The sequence below is a fragment of the Dasypus novemcinctus genome, chromosome 11, assembly GCF_030445035.2.
Source record: "Dasypus novemcinctus isolate mDasNov1 chromosome 11, mDasNov1.1.hap2, whole genome shotgun sequence".
NCBI classification, from domain to species: domain Eukaryota; kingdom Metazoa; phylum Chordata; class Mammalia; order Cingulata; family Dasypodidae; genus Dasypus; species Dasypus novemcinctus.
Genome location: NC_080683.1, coordinates 3,284,036 through 3,302,770, shown reverse-complemented (window position 1 = coordinate 3,302,770; position 18,735 = coordinate 3,284,036). Strand labels below are relative to the sequence as shown.

Here is an 18,735-nt window from a genome sequence, read left to right as displayed (position 1 = left end):
CCCGAAAGGATCTTGACCACAGGTATTGTTAGAGCTGTTTTAATGAGAGCCCGTTCCCTTAGAGGAAGCCCAGATCCTCGTCCTGGAGCTTCTCCTTGAGCCAGGGCATCACTTCAAAGAGGTTGACGTGGAAGTCGCGGGCGTGGGCAGGCACGTGCTTCTGCAGCTTCTTCTGTTTGCAGACGTCCACCACGCCCCAGCTGATCACGCCGACCTGGAGGGGAGGGCAGCGCCAGTGCTTGGGAGGACTCATGTCTAGTCACGGGAAGCGGGGCCCTTCCCGATTGTACCTGAGCTGGTCTAAAGGATTAGGCTTGGGAAACAGCTTGGTCCTGTCCTCTCCCACACACGTGCGTGGACGCACAACCCCTGCGCAGGCCAGTCGCGCAGTCTTCAGGTGAGGCGGGCGCTGCTCCCCCACCCCCTCTGGCGCGTGCCTTGAGCTCCCGTGTGGGGCCCCTGCTGACCGCCTGGCTTCCTACCAGGTTGGGGAACACTCACTTGAATGAAGCGGCTTCTCTTGTGAATAATCAGGGGGCCTCCAGAATCACCTGCGGGAGAGGAGAAGGTGTAGGGCGAAGGATGCTGGGGCCTGGGGGCTCGCAGCACCTGAGGCGGCTCTCACCTTTGCACGTGTTGGGGTCGGCGTAGGGCAGCACCCCTCCTGTGCAGAGGAACCTGGGGGTGACCACCTCGGAGACGTCCCTGACCTTGTCGTAGCCCGGGGCTCTCAGAGCGTCTCTCTCGCAGCTGGCTTTCTGCGGGCGAGGACAGCGGGGAGGGGCGCTGAGCAGAGCTGGGCTTGGGAGGCTCGGGCCTGCGGGGCCTCCCTAGAAGCCCCTCACCTTCTCCCCGCGCTTGATGTAGACCTCCTTCCGAGTCAGCGCCTTCTCCCCGTCAGACACAAACAGAGCTTTGACGTCCTTCACGGGCAGCAGCTCTTCCTCTGGACAAGCAGACGGGCCAGGTCCTGTCAGGCTGTCCTCCCCTGCCGTGTCCCAGGCCCCCCGAGAGCGAGGGGCTGTGGCCATCTGCCACCACTCATGCCCACTTAGCAGGGTCCCATTCCAGCGCCCCTCCCCGAGAGCGTCTCACTCTGTTGCTGGCAAGTGGTTGACTGAGGAAGCCGCAGAGCTCGAGTCGTTCCCATGGTGCAGGGGAGACAGATGGGTCTGTTAAAGAGATGGGGAAACTGAGGCCCCCAGTCCTGCAGCCTCCCTCCCAGCCTTTTCTCTGTCAGGGCCCTGATGCTCTCACCTGAGAGTCTGGCTATATACCAGCTTCTTCTTGAGCTTGACGAGAGCCACGTCGTAGTCATAAAACTCAGGGATCCCCTTGTCCTTTTTCCCGTTGATGTTGTACTTGGGGTGAAATAGGACTTCTTCTATCTCCAAGTCCTGCTTCTTCCCTCCTGAGACAGGAGAGGGTATCTGGACCACCCACCCTGGGTAGCCTCCGGCCCGGCAGCCCCCTCACATCCCTAGCTGCAGGTCTTCGGTCCTCGGCTGCCAGGGCGCTGGGAAGGGGGCTGCCCCGGGGACGGGTAGGGTGGGAGCGCGGCCTGAGGCGCGGCTGGAGCGCAGGGCACCCTCTTACCCAGGTTGACCTTGATGGAGTGCTTCTGGTCGTCCACGGTGAAGCAGTGCGCCGCTGTCAGCACGAAGTACTCCGACACCACGGCCCCCATGCAGGTCTCGTGTCCCTTGGAAGGGCGCTGGGAACACAGGGCAGAGGGGTGCGCTCAGCTCCCACAGACACCCCGCCCCGGGGGGCGCATTTGGCTCCATCCTGTCACCCCGCCTCACCCCGGCCTCCCAGGCCCCAAGGCCGGGACGCGGCGCTTACAGTGACCGAGATCCGGGCCTGCCACGGCTGCTTGTGGGCGTCGGTGGCTTCCTTGTGCTCCCAGACCATGCCGCAGAGACCCAGAGACTGGCTTTCATCTGTCAGGAGGGGGGCGTGCTGAGGGCTGGGGACACGTCGTTCCCAAGTGGCAGCGGCCTTTTGGGAAAGGACACCCTCATGTCTTGGGGAGCAGGGGTCCATTATGAGGAAAGGAAATATTGGGGGTATTTGCTTCCTTACGTCAGGAGGCAAATAACCACTTGGGGTAATGAAACGAACTTGAAACTAAGAGATCAGAGACCCGGCTGTGTCCCTTAACCTCTCTCGGCCTCCGTTTCCGCATGTGTAAAACGAGAGGTCTGAGACAGCTCTGAGGTTGTTGAGAGCCCTAGGAGGCTAAGATCAGAACGTGGGTTGGTGTGAGAAAACAGAACAACAGCACCGAGGCAGGGAAGGAGCTGTGAGAAAGGCCTTCCAGGCTCGGGGCCTCGGGATGGAGGAAGAAGGAGCGGTTCCAGGGGCCCCAGGGAGTCCTGGTGTCTTCCTACCAATCATCTTGTAGAAGACGTCCTCCAGGTGCTCCATGTCCTTGACTTTGAACACGTGCTGCTCTTTATCCTTTTTGGAAGCCAAAGCGTTGATGTTGGTTTGTTCCACCAAGGGCCCAATCCCAAACACGTAGACGTCTGCGGGAGTAAGAGGCAGTGAGGGCCCGGCCCCGGAGGGCTGCAGCCGAGATGGGGTGCGGGGCTGTGGGCTGCCACTCACCCAGGTAGTCCTCCCTGGGGTTCTTGCGGTCCCTGCCGATGTCCAGCAAGCTCCGGATCTCGTCGATGACAACAACTGGGTCCCCACCCATGTTGTGCAAGCCTGCAGGAGAGAGGGAGGGGGTGAGAGGCAAGGGGGGAGAGTGCGCGGGCCGAGGGGGACTCATGGGCTGCAGGCAGTGACACCGCCGGGTGCGGGGGCCGGCCGCGGGGCGGGGGCACGGCCCGGTGCATGGGCCGGCTGCGGGGCGGGGGCACAGATCCAGAGCGCTCTGGGGAGAAGGGGCCTCCTGGTCCCAGGAGGAGCCAGCAGTCAGCTCTGAGCAGCACGTGGGCCCCAGCACGAGTCCAGCGTCACAGGTGGGCTCAGGGGCCAAGTGGGAGCGGGGGCGGGGCTCCGCTGACCGTCGGTCATGAGGATGATGACGTGGCGGGTGCGGTTCCAGCCGTCGGGGGCCCTGTCCCCCTGCCAGTTCATCATGCTGTAGACCGCCTGCAGGGCCTTCTTGGTGTTGGTGCCCGTCTTCAGCTTGTGGTCTGCGGGGAGGGGCCGGTCACCGCGCCGCCTGCTCTCCCCCGTGGCCCCAGGACCCCCGGTTCCCCACTGCACCGGGCGCCAGCCCGCGACCCCCTTCCCCACACAGCGCTGCTGCCAGCCCACAGGCCCCCGCGCCCGCCATCCTCCAGCGGCCCCGCCCCGCTCCCCGCAGCCCCCGGCCCACAGCGTGCTCCTGTTGTCCTCTGCCCTGACCTCTGACCTTCGTAGCTGATCTTGTTGATCTTCTCCGTGACCCAGTCCGCGTTGCTGCTCCTCGGGTCGGACACCCTGACCAGGACACTGGGGTACGTGGCATATGTCACCAAACCGTATCTGGGCTTCACCCCGTAACTCGCCACCTGCGGGCGAGGGGAGCAAGGGGTCAGCAGCCATGGGAAGGAGGACGCTGCGGGCGGGGGGTCAGCGCCTTGGCCAGGACAGAGCCCAAGGCCCCAGGGCCACTGGTGCCCCGGGGCCCACAGACGGGTCCGTGCTAGGGGCCAGGAGGCCGCTTCACGCAGGACAAGGGGACGGGACAGGACGTGGGCCTTTTCTGGGCCTCCGGGCCCCGGAACGCGCCCCACAGGCAGGCGCTGGGGTCCCCGGCGGGGCCCACCTTCTCGATGAGGCTGGTGAGGCACTTCTTGGCCCCCGTGAAGTTGCTCGCCCCGATGCTGTCCGAGCCGTCCAGCACCAGGTAGATGTTCATGGAGCCCGACGGGTCCAGGACGATCTTCCGCTTCTGCTGCTCTCCTGGAGCGCCCAGAGGCTCAGGCCCCAGCGCCACGCCCGGCCCGCGCCTCCCCGCGCCCTCCCGCCAGGCCCCACTCCCTCCTGCCCCAGTCCCCAGCCCCGCTCCCCCCACCCAGTCCCCAGCCCCGCTCCCTCCTGCCCGGCCCGCTCCCCCCCCACCCCAGTCCCCAGCCCCGCACCCCCCACCCAGTCCCCAGCCCCGCTCCCTCCTGCCCGGCCCGCTCCCCCCCCACCCCAGTCCCCAGCCCCGCACCCCCCAACCCCCCACCCAGTCCCCAGCCCCACTCCCTCCTGCCCGGCCCGCTCCCCCCCCACCCCAGTCCCCAGCCCCGCACCCCCCAACCCCCCACCCAGTCCCCAGCCCCGCTCCCTCCTGCCCGGCCCGCTCCCCCCCCACCCCAGTCCCCAGCCCCGCACCCCCCAACCCCCCACCCAGTCCCCAGCCCCGCTCCCTCCTGCCCGGCCCGCTCCCCCCCCACCCCAGTCCCCAGCCCCGCACCCCCCAACCCCCCACCCAGTCCCCAGCCCCGCTCCCTCCTGCCCGGCCCGCTCCCCCCCCCACCCCAGTCCCCAGCCCCGCACCCCCCACCCAGTCCCCAGCCCTGCTCCCTCCTGCCCGGCCCGCTCCCCCCCACCCTAGTCCCCAGCCCCGCACCCCCCACCCAGTCCCCAGCCCCACTCCCTCTGCCCCTTCCGGCCTCCCGACCTGGGCTGTGCCCGTCCTCAGCGTCCGCTCCTTCTATGGTCTCTGTCAGGGAAGACAGGAAGGCCTCGGCCACCTCTTGAGGGGTGTCGTACATGAAGGAGTCTGCAGAGCAGTCAAAAATGAGCGCACGCCTCTGGGAGGGCCCGAGCCCCAGGGACCAGAGGGCAGGATGGCGCGTTTCCAGGGCGGGAGACCGTCATAAGCGAGAAAAGCTGCCCAGGGAGGCTGGGAGGACATGGGGCAGCGGCTGGGCCGAGCGAGGGGAGGCGAGGAGCCCTGGCACGGGGGCGTCAGGACGCAGGGCCAGCCGGGGCCGCGGGGCCAGGGTCACCTTGGCAGGAAGGCTCCGTGCCGCTCCACGAGCCCCCCTCCAGGCACTTGCGCTGCTGCGAGCCCCGCAGGGTGAGCCCCCGGCTGCAGTGGTAGGTGACGCTGTCCTCCAGGCGGTACTGGCTGCCCACCTTCCTGGTGCCGATGGGGATGCCCGGGTTGGGGCAGTACCCCCGCTGCGGAGGCGCGAGACGCGCGGTGAGCCCCACGCCCGCGCCGGAGGGCCGGGCTGGGCGGCCAGGGAGGGGACCGCGCGGCGGGGGCCCTCCTCACCTCCGTCGTCGCACACCGCCGTCCTGCCGCTCCACCGGCCCGTCTCCTGGCAGGTGCGATTGGCAGAGCCCCGGAGAACGTAGCCGTCGTAGCAGCGGAAAGTGATCTCGTCACTCAAGTTGTAGTAGAGCGCCCGAGGCCAGAACTCCCCGTTCTCGAAGTCCTGCGGCCTTGGGCAGCGGATCTCTGCGTAGGGAGACGAGTGGAAGCCGCGGGCGGGAGGGCACGCCTGGCTCGGGCCACTGACCCTGGCCGACACCCCCGGCCCCACAGCAGCAGCACCGACACCCCTCTGCCTCTCAGCCTGTGGGGGCTCCAGCTCTTCCTCCACCCCCTTTCTGAGACGCTCTTTATTTTGAAATTTTTTTAAAGATTTATTTATTTATTTATTTATCTCCCCTTCCCCCTCCAACCCCGGTTGTCTGTTGTCTGTGTCTATTTGCTGCGTCTTCTTTGTCCACTTCTGTTGTCAGCGGCACAGAAATCTGTGTTTCTTTTTGTTGCGTCATCTCGTTGTGTCAGCTCTGTGTGTGCAGTGCCATTCCTGGGCAGGCTGCACTTTCTTTCGCGCTGGGCAGCTCTCCTGACGGGGCGCACTCCTCGAGTGTGGGGCTCCCCTATGCAGGGACACCCCTGCTTGGCAGGGCACTCCTTGCGTGCATCAGCACTGCACATGGGCCAGCTCCACACGGGTGAAGGAGGACTGGGGTTTGAACGGCAGACCTCCCATGTGGTAGACAAACACCCTAACCACTGGGTCACGTCCGCTGCCTATTTTGATTTTTTTTCTTTTTAGGAGGTATGGGCAATCGACCCAGGACCTCATCCACGGGAGGCAGGTGCTCAACCACCCGAGCTACCTCCGCTCCCCTCTGAGCGTTCTTTCAGCCGAGGGGGCTCCCTCAGTCCGTGCCAGGCCCCCGTCCTCCCCCGGCCCGCCTGGGCCCCTAGAGCGGCTCCTACTCCCGCTCGCTCCAGCTGTCCAGCCCGCCCTGTCTCCACACAGGGCAGAACCCACCCGCGCCCGGCCCGCTGCGCCGCCTGCCCCGCGCGCCCCCCGCTGCCCTCCAACCTCTGCACTCAGCCTTCTTGACAATCTTGCCGTCTCTGCTCTGCAGGGTGCTCCAGGAGCCCCAGGGCCTGCAGGCGCGGGTCTGCACGGGGTACGCGTAGAAGCCGGAGGGACACACGTACTCCAGGGCCTGGCCGTCGCGCAGCAGCTGGAAGGAGCCGCCGGCGATCTCCACGTCGTGCAGGGGGCAGGGGCTGCGGGGCTGGGCCTCGGGCACGGGCGTCGGGCTCACGCCTGGAGAGAAGGGCGCGCTCAGCCCGGTGCCGCGGCCCAGGAGGGGCGCCGGGGCGGCGGAGGAGACGGGCGGCCCCCCCACTCACCCGCCGAGAGGAGCCCCAGGAGCAGGGGGAGCAGCCGGAGCGGGGGGCTGCGGTTCGGGCCCATGGCGGGAGAGGCGCTGGGACGGGCAGGACGGCTGGCGCCCGGGCGCGCTGCGGGGCTGTCGGGCGTCCGAGGAAGCGGCGGCGGGGCCTGTCGCGCTCCGGGGCCGCAGCAGCCCCCTGCCTTTTATGCAATCAGTGCCTGGCACCTGCAGCTCGCCGGCCCCGCCCACCCCACACGCAGCGCTTTCCGGAAAGTCCAGGCGGGAGGGCCCCCGCTGAGCTTCCAGTCAAGGAAATAGAAACTGCGCACACCCCACCTTTCGAGGCTCCAACTCCAGCACCCCCTCCCAGCCCCCAGCTGCTCCGACGAGCCCAGACTGCCCTGCAGGGACCAGAAAGCAGGCCGCGCGCCCCTGCGGCCGGGGTGGGGCAGAGTCCAGCGGCTGTTTGCCCAGCGGGGTCTCTGACCTGCCCTCCCCCGGTTCCTGGAATCATCCAGGTCCCCCCCCAGGCGCCCCCCCGCCCCCAGGCAGGAACACAGCCCGAATGTGGAAATCATTAACTTTTATCAATTTCATAACTGGGAAAATCCCAGGGAGAGTGAAAGGAGAAGTGAGGCCAGGGGGACGGACTTGAGCTGGGGTGGGGGACACGGGGGTCGGGCTCCCCCCAGCTTGGAGACGCAGCCTGCTGGGACCCCGGGGCCGTCCCCAGAGCTGGGGGGAGGCTGGCTCGGGGGTCCGGAGGTGGGGGGGGCGGCTAGGGGGGCAGGAACGTCAGCACGCCGCCCAGGGGCTGCCTCAGCCAGGGCTGGGGAGAGGCTGGCTCGGGGGGTCCGGAGGTGGGGGCGGCCTGGCTAGGGGGCAGGAACGTCGGCACGCCGCCCAGGGGCTGCCTCAGCCAGGGCTGGGGGGAGGCTGGCTCGGGGGTCCGGAGGTGGGGGGGGACCTAGGGGGGCAGGAACGTCAGCACGCCGCCCAGGGGCTGCCTCAGCCAGGGCTGGGGAGAGGCTGGCTCGGGGGTCCGGAGGTGGGGGGGGGGGCTAGGGGGGCAGGAACGTCAGCACGCCGCCCAGGTGCTGCCTCAGCCAGGGCTGCAGGCGGAAGAGGCTGATGTGGAAGTCCCTCGGCGGGGGCACCCTGCCATGAGGCGCCCGTTTGCGGGCGTTCTTGTCGGCGCTGACGCACGGGTTGTAGAGACCCCAGCTCACCAGGCCCACCTGGGGGGAGGCAGCCAAGAGGGGGAGGGTCTGCCCAGCCCCCGGCCCCCACCTTCCAGGTCCCCGCACAGGCACCCCCCCCACCCCAAGGCCCAGACCGGGTCGCCCCAGGCCCACGAGGCCCCTCCCTTCTCTCCTCACCTGGAAAAACCTGGACCTTCGCTCAAGGAACACGGCTCCCCCAGATTCTCCTGCACAAAGGGGGGACGGCGTCACCCCGTCACCAGCCCGCCGGGCTGCGCGTGGCGTCCCACCGTGCCCCCGGGAGCGCAGGCGCGGGGGCTCACCCTTGCAGGGGTTGTCGTCCGTCTGGGTCCCGCTGCAGAGGAACTGGTCGGTCACCACCTCCCTGACGGACGTCAGGTTGGGGAACATGGCCCTGTGCTGGGAGACCGCCTGGATACAGCTCTCCCACTGCGTGATGGGAGGGACAGGAGCGGTTGCAGCGTGAGCGGCCCCCGGGGGCGCGGGCGGAGGGAGAGGGAGCCCCCGATCCCCGTGCCCCGCGCCCGAGGCCCGCACCTCCGTCCCCGTCTTGAGGTTGATGTTCAGTCTGCTCCCGTTCAAGGCGACGAAATGGGCCGGCACGCTCAGCGTCTGCAGGAGCTCGCGCTCTGCGGCCGGGGAGAGGGCGGCCTCGGTGCCGGGGCCCGTTCCCAGGCCCCGCGCCCTCGCCCCGCGGCCCGGCCCCCCGCACTCGCAGCCCGGCTCACCATGGTCGCGGCAGGTGCTGCCCTGGGGTCGCCGCAGCGCCACGTTGGCCCCCGGTCGTGCAGGGAAGGCAGATGGGCCTGCGGAGAGGGGCGCGCGTCACCCGCGCCGGCCCTCGGCGTCCCCTCCCCCGGGGGGCTGCCCTCCGTCCCGGGACCCCCCCCCCCTCCCCGGCACCTGGCGTGGGTGGACATGGTCACTTTCTGAGGCAGCTTCAGCAGCGCGATGTCGTCGCCGTAGAACTCCAGGATGCCTTGCTGCTTCTTGGCAAAGACGTCGAACGCCGGGGAGATCACGGCCTTCTCGATCCGGAAGTCCTTGCCCCACTGGGAGCCGGGGTCCCCTGGGGACAGCGGGGCCCGTCAGGGAGGGGCGCGGGCCTGCAGGCGGGCGGCGGGGGGCCCCGGCGCGCCTTACCCACGATGACCCTCCACAGGGACAGGTCCTCGGCGTTGCGGAAGCAGTGGGCGGCCGTCAGGACCCACTGGTCGGACACGAGGGCCCCGCGGCACGTCTCCTGGCCCTTGGGCTGCGGGGAGGCGGCGGTCCTCAGGCCCCGGCCCCTCCCGCCCGGGGGGGGGGCCGAGCCCCATCCTCCCGCCCCGGGGGCCCCGGTCCCACCTTGATGGTGACGTGCCAGGGGGTCCGCTCCTGGTCCGAGGCGTTGGCCGACATGTTGCCCACCCCGCAGATGGCGTCCGTGAGCTTGGACACGTCTGGAGGGGCGGAGGGGGGCGGGGGCCGGTGAGGCGCGGGGACCCCCCCCCCCCCCGGCCGCCCCGCCCCGCGGCGGCGAAGCCCGCTCACCCAGCATGTGCTCGAAGACCTGCTGCAGCGCGTGCGCGTCGCGCAGGATGAAGGCGTGCCTCTCCCCGTCCTTCTTGGACCCCAGGTCGCTCAGCTCCTTCCAGTCCACGTTCAGCTTGCCCACCCCGATGGCGTAGATGTCTGGGGGGGACGGGGGAAGCGCCCCAGTCCTGCGGCCCCGGGGCGACCCCAAGGGCAGGGGGCCGGCACCCAGAGCTCACCCTGCGCCCGAGCCTGCAGGAGCCGCCGCCCCCCATCCCTACCCAACCCCGTTTGCCTCCTTCACGCCTTCCCAGACACGGGCCTCCTGGAAGTGCCCCGTCCCCACTGCAGGCCCCCTGCGCCCGCGGGCCCCCCACCTGCCTCGCTCTCCCCCAGACTGCCACGTGGCCCCCTTTCTTGCCGTTGCAGGCTGGGGCCCCACTGACACCTTCGCGGCGCGGGGCCTCGGGTCTGCCTGTGCAGAACCACCACGGCCCAGACAGGCCTCTCGTTCGGTGTCTCTCTGGCTCACAGCTGTGCCCGCGGGGCTTAGAACACAGGCCCTCGGGAAGCGCTTGTAATCACTGGGAAGAGGGACGGGCACCCGCGCACGGCCTGGGGCTCCCTCTGCCTGAGGGTCCCCCCTCCCCACGGCCATCATGCTGGCCTCGGAGCAGGGTCCACGGCCCACCTCTGCTCCCCGAGGGCCCCTGCAGTGTGGGGGCGCGAGGTGCCCAGATGGACTGCGAGAGAGCCTTCAGCCCCAAAGCACGAGCTGGACCATCACGCCCGGGTGTTTGCCTTGACTCTTTCCCTTCGGCCCCCCCATTTCTGTCTAATCAGGTGTTCTCGGGCGTTCTCAGGGACGCTCAGGGAGATGCGAGTGGGATTTGAGCGTTGTCCTTCTCCTGCCGGCTCTGATTTTTTTGTTTCCTTGAGGGCCAGGGCTGGGGACTGAACCCTGGACCTGGCATGTGGGAAGCCGGCGCTCAACCGCTGGAGCCACAGCCGCTGCCCATCTCCTGCCTCGGTTTTAAAGAGGAACCGGCTCATCCCTGAGGGCAGGTGGGATGGGGCATATGAACGGAAAAGAGAGGGTGCCCGGAGAAGGTGAACTCAGGGGCTGAAAGCCAGCTGCCCTCCGGGCCTGAGGAGCCCCTTTCTAGAATTCTGGTCGCAGGTCCGTGCGCTTTACGTTTACCCCAGGAGCTGTTCCTCCAGCGGCTGCAAGCCCCAAAGCCTCGGTTCCCATCCACACTGCCAAGAAGAGACAACGTGCCCAAGGCCCCCGGCCCTCCTCCTGGGGGACGGCCGTGCACGGACCAAGCGAGCCCGAGCAAGCCGGCCGCGGACGCGCAGCCGGGGCCCGGGGGGAGGGCCTCGTGCCGCCCGCGGGGCGCGCCGAGGGGCAGCTCACCCAGATAGTCCTTCCTCTTCTGGTTGATGTTCAGGATCTCTTTGATACTGTCGACGGCGGGCTTGGGAGAGCCGCCCATGTTGGACTTCCCTGGACGCGGAGGGAAGAGAAGGCGCAGCTGGCTGGACGCAGCCTTCCCGGCGCTGGGAGCGCGCGGCCCTCGCCAGGGCCCGGCGCCGACCCTGCTACGCGCGGGTGTGGGCGTCGTAGGATCTCATTTGATTCTCATGACAAGCCTAGGACGTGTGGGTATCCTCGTTTTGTGGATAAGAAAACCGAATCCGGCCAGGCCGTCACTCGTCCAACATCCAGAGAGGAGCCGCAAAACCCAGGCGCACTCCCCGGACCGCTCGGCCGTCCCCGCGTCTCAGCCGCTGCTCCCGGGCGCCCCCGTCTCTCCCGCGGGCTCACCGCACGGGTAGCACGATAACCAACCTCACTAATGGCAAAGCACTTTCACAGGAACTGCTACAAGTGCTCTCCAAAAAACAAACGTCGCGCAAGGCGGGGAAGGCAGCTCTCACGATCGTCCTTGTCACCCGCACCGTCACGGTTTCTCTCTCGCGAATAGGAAACTGAGGCGCGGGTGCAGGGCGGGGAGCAGGGTGCAGGTGGCCGCTCTGCGCCCCGCGCCGGGCTCGCTCGCACAGGGACGCTCACCGTCCGTCAGCAGGATGATGGCGTGCCGGATCTCCTTCCACGCCGCCGTGTGCATGCCCAGGCGTTCCATCTGGTTGTTCATCATGATGTGCACGCTGTTGAGGGCCTCGAAGATGTTGGTCCCGGTTCCGTTTTCATGGGCTGGAGCAGGCCAAGAGGAAGGGCTCTCAGAAACGCCCCACTGCCGCCTCAGGAGGGAACCACTCTCCCCCCACTGCTGGAAACATGTCTATCAACTGGTTTGATCACCTCAGACCCTTGGCCATCGAGCTAGAGATTGGGCATCGTTGCCTGTTCAAACATTAAAAGTCTTTTTACTGGGAAGGGGATGTGGCTCAGACGATTGGGTTCCCGCCTACCACACGGGAGATCTGTGGTTTGGTTCCTGGGGCCTCCTTAAAAAAGACGGTGTGAGCTGGTGCAATGGGCAGGCATGGCAAGCTGACGTAACAAGATGATGCAGCAAGAGACACAAGAAGAACAACAATGAGAGACACAACAAAGCAGGGAGCAGAGGTTCCGGGTGCCTCCTAAAGAGGAAGAGCAAGACGGCGAGCTGGTGCGATGGGCAGGTGCAGCAAGCTGACGAGACAAGATGACGCAATGAGACACAAAAGGAAAAGCATAATGAGAGACACAACAAAGCAGGGAACGGAGGTGGCTCAAGCATTTAGGCGCCTCCCTCCCACATTGGAGGTCCCAGGTTCAGGTCCCAGTGCCTCCTAAAGAAACAAAGATGACGAACAGACACAGTGAGTGCAAACAACGAGCGCGTGGAGAGAAATAAATAAAATAAATCTTTTTAAAAAGTCTTTTTACCCTAGAAATGCTCATTGCATCGCCTCCAATACAAAGCCAGCCTCAACCCCACGATCCAAAGATGGAGTTTCCAAAGAACTTGGGCTCTTCTGTTTGTTTGTTTGTTTTAGCCATTTGCTACCCACCATCCAGGGTGTTTTCCACCCAGGTAGCATACAGGTGGGTACAGGTGGGCACAGGTGGGTACCCACCTGCAGAAACTTTGCTTTGTGCCGTGAAAAACAGACCTCGCCCTGGACGCTCCGGTCCACGCGGCTGTGGCACAGCAAGGGGCTGAGCAGACACGCATGTGGACTTGCAGCGGGTGGGCGCCGGGGCTCCCCGCCCAAGCCCTGGCTTTAGAGAGCACCCCGGCCTGAGGACCCGGAGCCGCGGGCCGGCCTGGAGCGCGCCACGCCTGGCCGCCTCTCTGCCTCGGCAGCGCGGCCCGCGGGAGCAGAGGCGCCTGCCTCCCCGCCGCTCGTGGGGGCCTGTACCTCTGTAGTTGGCGTTTTCCAGCCTGGTCATCACCTCGCTGGGGTCCCGCGAGGCGTCCACCAGGACGGACAGCACGACCTTGGGCCTGGAGGCGAAGGTGATGATGGCGACGCTCACGTTGATCTCGAAGCTGAAGACCTGCGGGAGCGGGCGGGGGCAGCGTGAAGCCGCGGGAGGGACGCGCAGAGCCGCCGGGGCCGTGGGGCGGGGGCCGGGCCAGACCGCGGCGGGTGCCGCCCGGGGGAAAGCCACGACGCTGGCGAGCCGGAGCCCCCCTCGCTCACGTCCGCTCTGGGGGACGCGGCGGCCCCGCGTTTAGCCACCTCGCCCCGGACCGCGCACCCGGCGCAGCGGGGTCAACCCCTGCCGGCAGCTCTCCACCTGCTGCGTTTTGCCACCTCGCGTCTTAGGGAGTCACTTAACTTTAAGTCCTAAGAGGGGCTTTGCAGACCCCAAAAACTGCCTTCTCGGAATGTAGCTGTGGGGAAAGACACGCGTGGACACACGTTATCGTGACAAGGGAGGCGGCCGGGGCTCAAGCACCTGAGCTCCCGTTTTCCACACGGAGGACCCAGGTTCGATCCCCAGGACCTCCTGGTAAAAAAAGAAAACAGGAGCCCGGATCTGCACAGTGAGGCGCGGGTCCCCCCGCAGTGAAGCGATGCCCCCAAAAAAGACGATGACACAACCAGACAGAAAAAAAATTATGGTGGAAAGCATAATTACAATGCCAGTGCTGGCCAGGAGCCGAGACCCCCAAACGCTTCTGTTCAGCCATCCCATCCACAAAAACATTGTGCGCGCACCGGCTGAGAGAGGTGTATTTAGTTTTAAATTATATGAGCTTATCACTATGCAAAAATATTATATGCATTTAAAGGCAGACACAAAACATTAAAACCGTAAAAGGAAGAGAGGGAAATTCTTAAGTGGGAGGCGGGGATTTTCTGCCACGCCCCAGTGGATTCTCTTGTGCGCCCCTCTGCAGACCACTGTTCTAGAAGATGAATTCCTAGAAGGTAGGACCTCAGCCTTGCTCATCTTCGGTGTCACCCAGCACTCGGCACCCAGCAAAGCGACCGGCACACATTAGGTGCCCCAAGAGCATTTGTGCAATGAAAAGCATAATCCTATAAATCGAACCCGTGATTCCTGCATGGCGGGAGTTTAATCTGGGAGGACTTCTTGGAGGAGGTGGGGGAAGGCGCCGAAGCTGGAGGAAGGGAAGGAGGGAGAGGGGCAGGGAGGCGCCTGTGCGAGCAGGCTCCTTGCGCTGACCCTGTCCACCATGATGGAGGCGCTGTCCTTAAAGATGTTGAAGTCGGCTTCCGCCACGCTCTGGGAGGCATCCAGGAGCAGGTAGAGGTTCAGGTGGCCCGAGCGCTGGATTTGGATCTTTCGGCCCAGGTTTTCTAGGAGGAATGCGGAAGGGGGGATTGAGATTCCCCAGCTCCCACCTGCACGCTTCCCCGCCTCCCCTCCGGTCAGCTCGTCCCTGCGGAACCCCCCCCCACCTCGCCCCAGGCCCCGCCCCCTCTGCCCCTCACCCTTCTTCTGCTGGTTGGGATTGGTGGCGACAAGCAGGTGGGACAAGGAGGCGCCCAGGGCAGGGGCCACGTCCTCGGGGAAGTCGTACGAGTAGGGCTCTGTGGGCAGACCACGCGGGGGTCACTCGGGGCGGGGGGCGCCCCTGCCCGGGGCTCGAGGGGGGCGGGCAGCTACTCACGGCGGCAGGTGGGCTCCGTCCCGCTCCAGACCCCGTTGCCCTGGCACTCCCGCTCCGCCGACCCCGTCAGCACCAGGTTGGAGGAGCAGCGGTACCTGACCGTGTCCCCACGTCCGAAGCGGGAGCCCGTCCGCACCGCGCCGACCGAGGTGCCCGGGTTTGGGCAGTGGCCCGCTGCAGGTGGGCAGAGGGAGAGGGGGTGAGCGGGGCGCCCCGGCCTCCCTCTCGGGAGGCACCAGGGCTGTGCAGCCCAGGAGCGTGGACGGAAAAGCCTGGAGGAGGGCAAAGAGTTTAGACCGCCACGGCCTCCGCTGCCCGCTGAAGCCTCCCAACCTCGACCCCAGCCCTGGAGACGCACCCCGGGCGCCAAAGCTCCAGGGAGGAGGTCAGTGTACAAGCCCTACACCCACCAGGAACATTCGCATTGCGTGAAAACACAAGGAGAGAAGCGGGTGTGGCTGAAGCGACTGAGCTTCCACGTGGGAGGCCCCAGGTTCAGTTCCCAGTGCCTGCTAAAGAGGAGGAGCAGGACAGCGAGCTGATGTGACAGGCTAGCATGGCGAGCGGACGCAGATGGGTGCAACAGGAGACACAAGGAGGAAAACAGTGAGAGACACAACAAAGCAGGGGGCAGAAGTGGCTCAAGAGATGAGGTGCCTCCCTTCCATGTGGGAGGTACCAGGTTTGGTTCCCGGTGCCTCCTAAAAAAGCAAGATGAGCAGACACAGCAAGTGCAAACCATGAGGGGGTGGGAAGAAATAAATAAAACAAATCTTTAAAAAGAAAGAAATACTGTTCACACTTAAAAACACACAGACACACACAATGAGGCATCACTACACACCCAACAGAATGGCTAAAACGGAAAAGATGGATAATTCCAAGTGTTGAGGGGAATGAGGAGCAACCAGAGCTCTGTTACAGTGCTGGAGTGTCAACAGGTGAAACCGTTTGCCAGCCTCTACTAAAGCAAATTGTAGCCAACTTGAGACTCGCATTCCTCACTTAGATTGGTACTCATGAGAAACAAGCACATACGTGCAGCTAAAGACACCTACAAGGATGATTACAGAGCTGTGTTCACCATAGTCCAAAACTGGAAATGACCCAAATACCCATCAACAGGAGAGTGGATGAGCGGTTGGTGGCTTATTCGTATAATGCAATACTACACAGCACTAAAAAAGAACAAACTTCTCATACACATAACATGAATGAATCTCACAAACTAATGAACAAAAGAAACCAGATGCAAAAGAGTACATTCTGCATTATTTCATTTATATGAAGTTTAAGAATAAGATAAACTAATCAGACAGCTGGAAGTCAGAGGAGTTGTTACCTTTGGGGGAGGGAACTGACCGGGAGCAGGCAGGAGGGAGTTTTGTGGGGTACTGGAAAAGTTCTCTAACTTGGGCAGCAGATCCCTATGTAAAAATTCATCAAGCAGAATGCCTAACATTAATAACTTTACTGTGGATAGATAACACCTCAATTTAAAAATAAATTATAGGGAAGCGGACGTGGCTCAACCACTTGGGCTCCCGCCTACCACATGGGAGGTCTCGGGTTCTGGTCCCAGTGCTTCCTGAAGAAGACAAGCTGACACCACCCCTGCCACAATGAGCAGATACCACAAGCCAGCAGATGCCGCAGCCTGCAGGGAGCAGACGTGGCTCAGGTCGTTGGGCACTCGCCTCCCATGGGGGAGGTCCCGGGTTCGGTTCCCAGTGCCTCCTGGAGAAGGCGAGCAAACAATGAGCAGAGAGGTGAGAGCACTATCTGGGGGTGGGAGGAGGGATTAAAAAAAAGGAGAAAAAAAAAGTAAAAATCAAACTTAAAAATGACATTTATGTTTAAATAAATGGCTATTTGGGAAGGAGTCAAGGACATGAGCTGGGAGCCACTGGCTGGGCCGCTGGGGACGGGGGAAGCCCTGCCACTTACGGACTCGGTGTTCTGCAAGATGGGCTCGGAACTGTGACCCTGGAAGCGCCTGCAACCCATAGGCAAATGCGGCTCTGGAGAATCCTGGGGGCCCACGTGTGCCGAGCGGAGCCGCTGGCCCTTCACGGGGTCAGGGACGACCATGACAAAAGCACATGTGGCGCTCGCCAGCTTCCAGGGGCTGTTCTAGATGCTTCCTAATGGTCACCTCTGCCACACACCACCCTATGCGGGTGGCTCTTGTACTGTCCCCATTTTCCAGATGCAAACCCTGAGGGACAGAGAGGTTAAACCACCTGCCCAGAGGCACTGAAGGGCCGAGCTGGGCTGGGAGCCCAAACCTGGCTCCAGAGGCAAGCGGCTGAAGCATAAAATAATGCATAGACTATCTGGGGGCACCAGAACACCAAGACTTGCTTTTTTGTTTTGTTGGGGGGTCCTGGGCCAAGGATTGAACCCAGGACCTCATAGGTGGGAAGCTGGTGCTCAACCACTGAGCCACATCAGCTCCTGTGAGTTGGTTTGTTTTTTATTTCATTTGTTTGCTTAGTTTTTTTTCTTTTTAAGGAGGCAGCGGGAATCGAACCCAGGACCTCCTGTGTGGGAAGCAGGCACTCAACCGTGCGAACCACACCTGCTCCCTCAGGTCTTGCTATGCAGCACTTAGAAGGGCTGAGCAGAGTCTGGGGGGCCTTTGGGTTGCACCAGAAGCCTGTCCCTGCCTGCTGAGACCAGGCCCTTGGACCAGGGCGAGTGACCAGCCCACCTGGGGCAGGAACCGGGGGCCTTGAGCACACACGCCGCGGCGCCGGCCCGTCCAGCGGCTCGCGGCGTGCCAGGCCCCAGGGTCCCCGGGAGAGCCCCCGCGCGGCCCGGCGGCGGGCACCCACCTCCGTTCTCGCACACGGCCGTCTCCCCGTCCCACACGCCGTTGGGGCGACACCGGCGCACGGGCGAGCCGCGCAGCGTGAAGCCGTCCTCGCACTCGAAGCTCAGGTTGCCGCCGACGGGGTGCGACGCCAGCCGCGGCGTGTACATGCCGTTCTCAAAGGACACGGGGGCCGGACAGCGGACAGCTGGGGGGACAGAGGGGCGCATGGCGGGGGCCCCGGTGGGGGCGGCGGCCGGGGGGAGAGGCCGGCTGCTCGGCGCGGGGCGGGGTCCTGGGTCCCGCAGGTGCAGCGGCCGAGCTGGGAGACTGGGTGGGCGTGGGCGACGGCCCCGTGGGGCCTGACGACTGATGAACGCCCCTTGCCTGGCCCCTGCCCTGGAGCCAGCTGCCCCCCGGCCCAGGAGGCCCGCGCCCCCGCCCCCGCAGCGCCCGTTCCCAACGACGCTGGTCAGTGCTAAGAAACTGACCCTGCCTTTAGTCCCCGCCGCCTGCATCACAGCCTGCCCCTGACGGTGACCGCTGACTTTGCCGAATGTTCTGCCCAGCCCTGGGCGGAAGCGGGGTCACCCTCCCTCTGGCCAGGTCACGTCCACCCAGGGCGAGCCCCAAAGGAGCGGCTCCCCCCGCCTGGCCACCCTGCCCCGGGCGGGGACCCTCACGTCGGCACACCGCCCCGGCCCGCGGGGACCCTCACGTTTGCACACCGCCCCGGCCCGCGGGGACCCTCACGTTTGCACACCGCCCCGGCCAGCGGGGACCCTCACGTCCGCACACCGCCCCGGCCCGCGGGGACCCTCACGTTTGCACACCGCCCTGGCCAGCGGGGAGGCGCGCGGCGTCTGCCACTGCCCGTTGCTCTTGCACAGCCGCGACTCCGGGGACGGGTAGCGGCCCACGGGGCAGGAGTAGGTGAGGAGGCTGCCGGGGGCCCAGCCGCGGCTCAGGGTGAAAGTGCCTCCGGAGATGTTCACGTTCCGCGGGCAGGAGGGAGCGGCCGCGGCCAGGCCTGCGGGGGCGCCGGGGGCAGAGGCGGGGAAGGAGGAGGCTGGGGTGAGGGCGCCGAGCGCAAGAGCGCCCGCTTCTCGCGCGGGGCTCCGCCGGGTGCCGCGGGCCCGAGCCCCCTCCCCGGCCTCCTACCTGGCACCAGCAGGCAAAGGAGGGTCAGCAGCGGGTCCATGCTGCCCACCCGAGGGGCAGGCGAGGCAGCGCCGCCCGGGGCGAGGTCACCTGACTTCCCGAAAACCAGAGCTGGCGCAGCAGCCGCGGCAACTGCTGCCAGAGAAAGAACACCAGGGAGTGGCAGCGGGGGAAGTTCTCTTGTGCGGAAAAAAAATAATCAGGGACTGGGGACTGAGCTGAGCGCGAGACCTTTGCTCGGCTCCTCGGTCCCAGGACAGCCAGCGCCAGGGACTGTCACCGCAGGCCCCGCCCACCGCTCCAATCTGCACCCACCACACACACGCATGCACAC

General features: G+C 65.3%; 1 protein-coding gene across 1 annotated transcript; it reads right to left on the bottom strand.

Annotated features, from left to right (window-relative positions):
- Window positions 1–23: 23 nt before the first annotated feature.
- CFB (complement factor B) lies at window positions 24–18,607 on the bottom strand. The gene is given in 34 exon segments (XM_058306530.2): window positions 24–214; window positions 502–551; window positions 626–758; window positions 846–946; window positions 1,096–1,172; window positions 1,258–1,411; window positions 1,597–1,714; window positions 1,846–1,943; window positions 2,394–2,531; window positions 2,614–2,715; window positions 3,018–3,149; window positions 3,371–3,509; window positions 3,767–3,903; window positions 4,610–4,711; window positions 4,941–5,115; window positions 5,190–5,398; window positions 7,818–7,826; window positions 8,114–8,240; window positions 8,349–8,440; window positions 8,540–8,591; window positions 8,593–8,617; window positions 8,715–8,880; window positions 8,955–9,066; window positions 9,159–9,253; window positions 9,345–9,485; window positions 10,744–10,833; window positions 11,404–11,544; window positions 12,699–12,837; window positions 13,978–14,111; window positions 14,247–14,345; window positions 14,426–14,599; window positions 17,263–17,448; window positions 18,064–18,270; window positions 18,402–18,607. Coding segments are annotated over 34 exon segments (4,050 nt in total). The 5' UTR covers window positions 18,442–18,607; the 3' UTR covers window positions 24–58.
- Window positions 18,608–18,735: the final 128 nt, after the last annotated feature.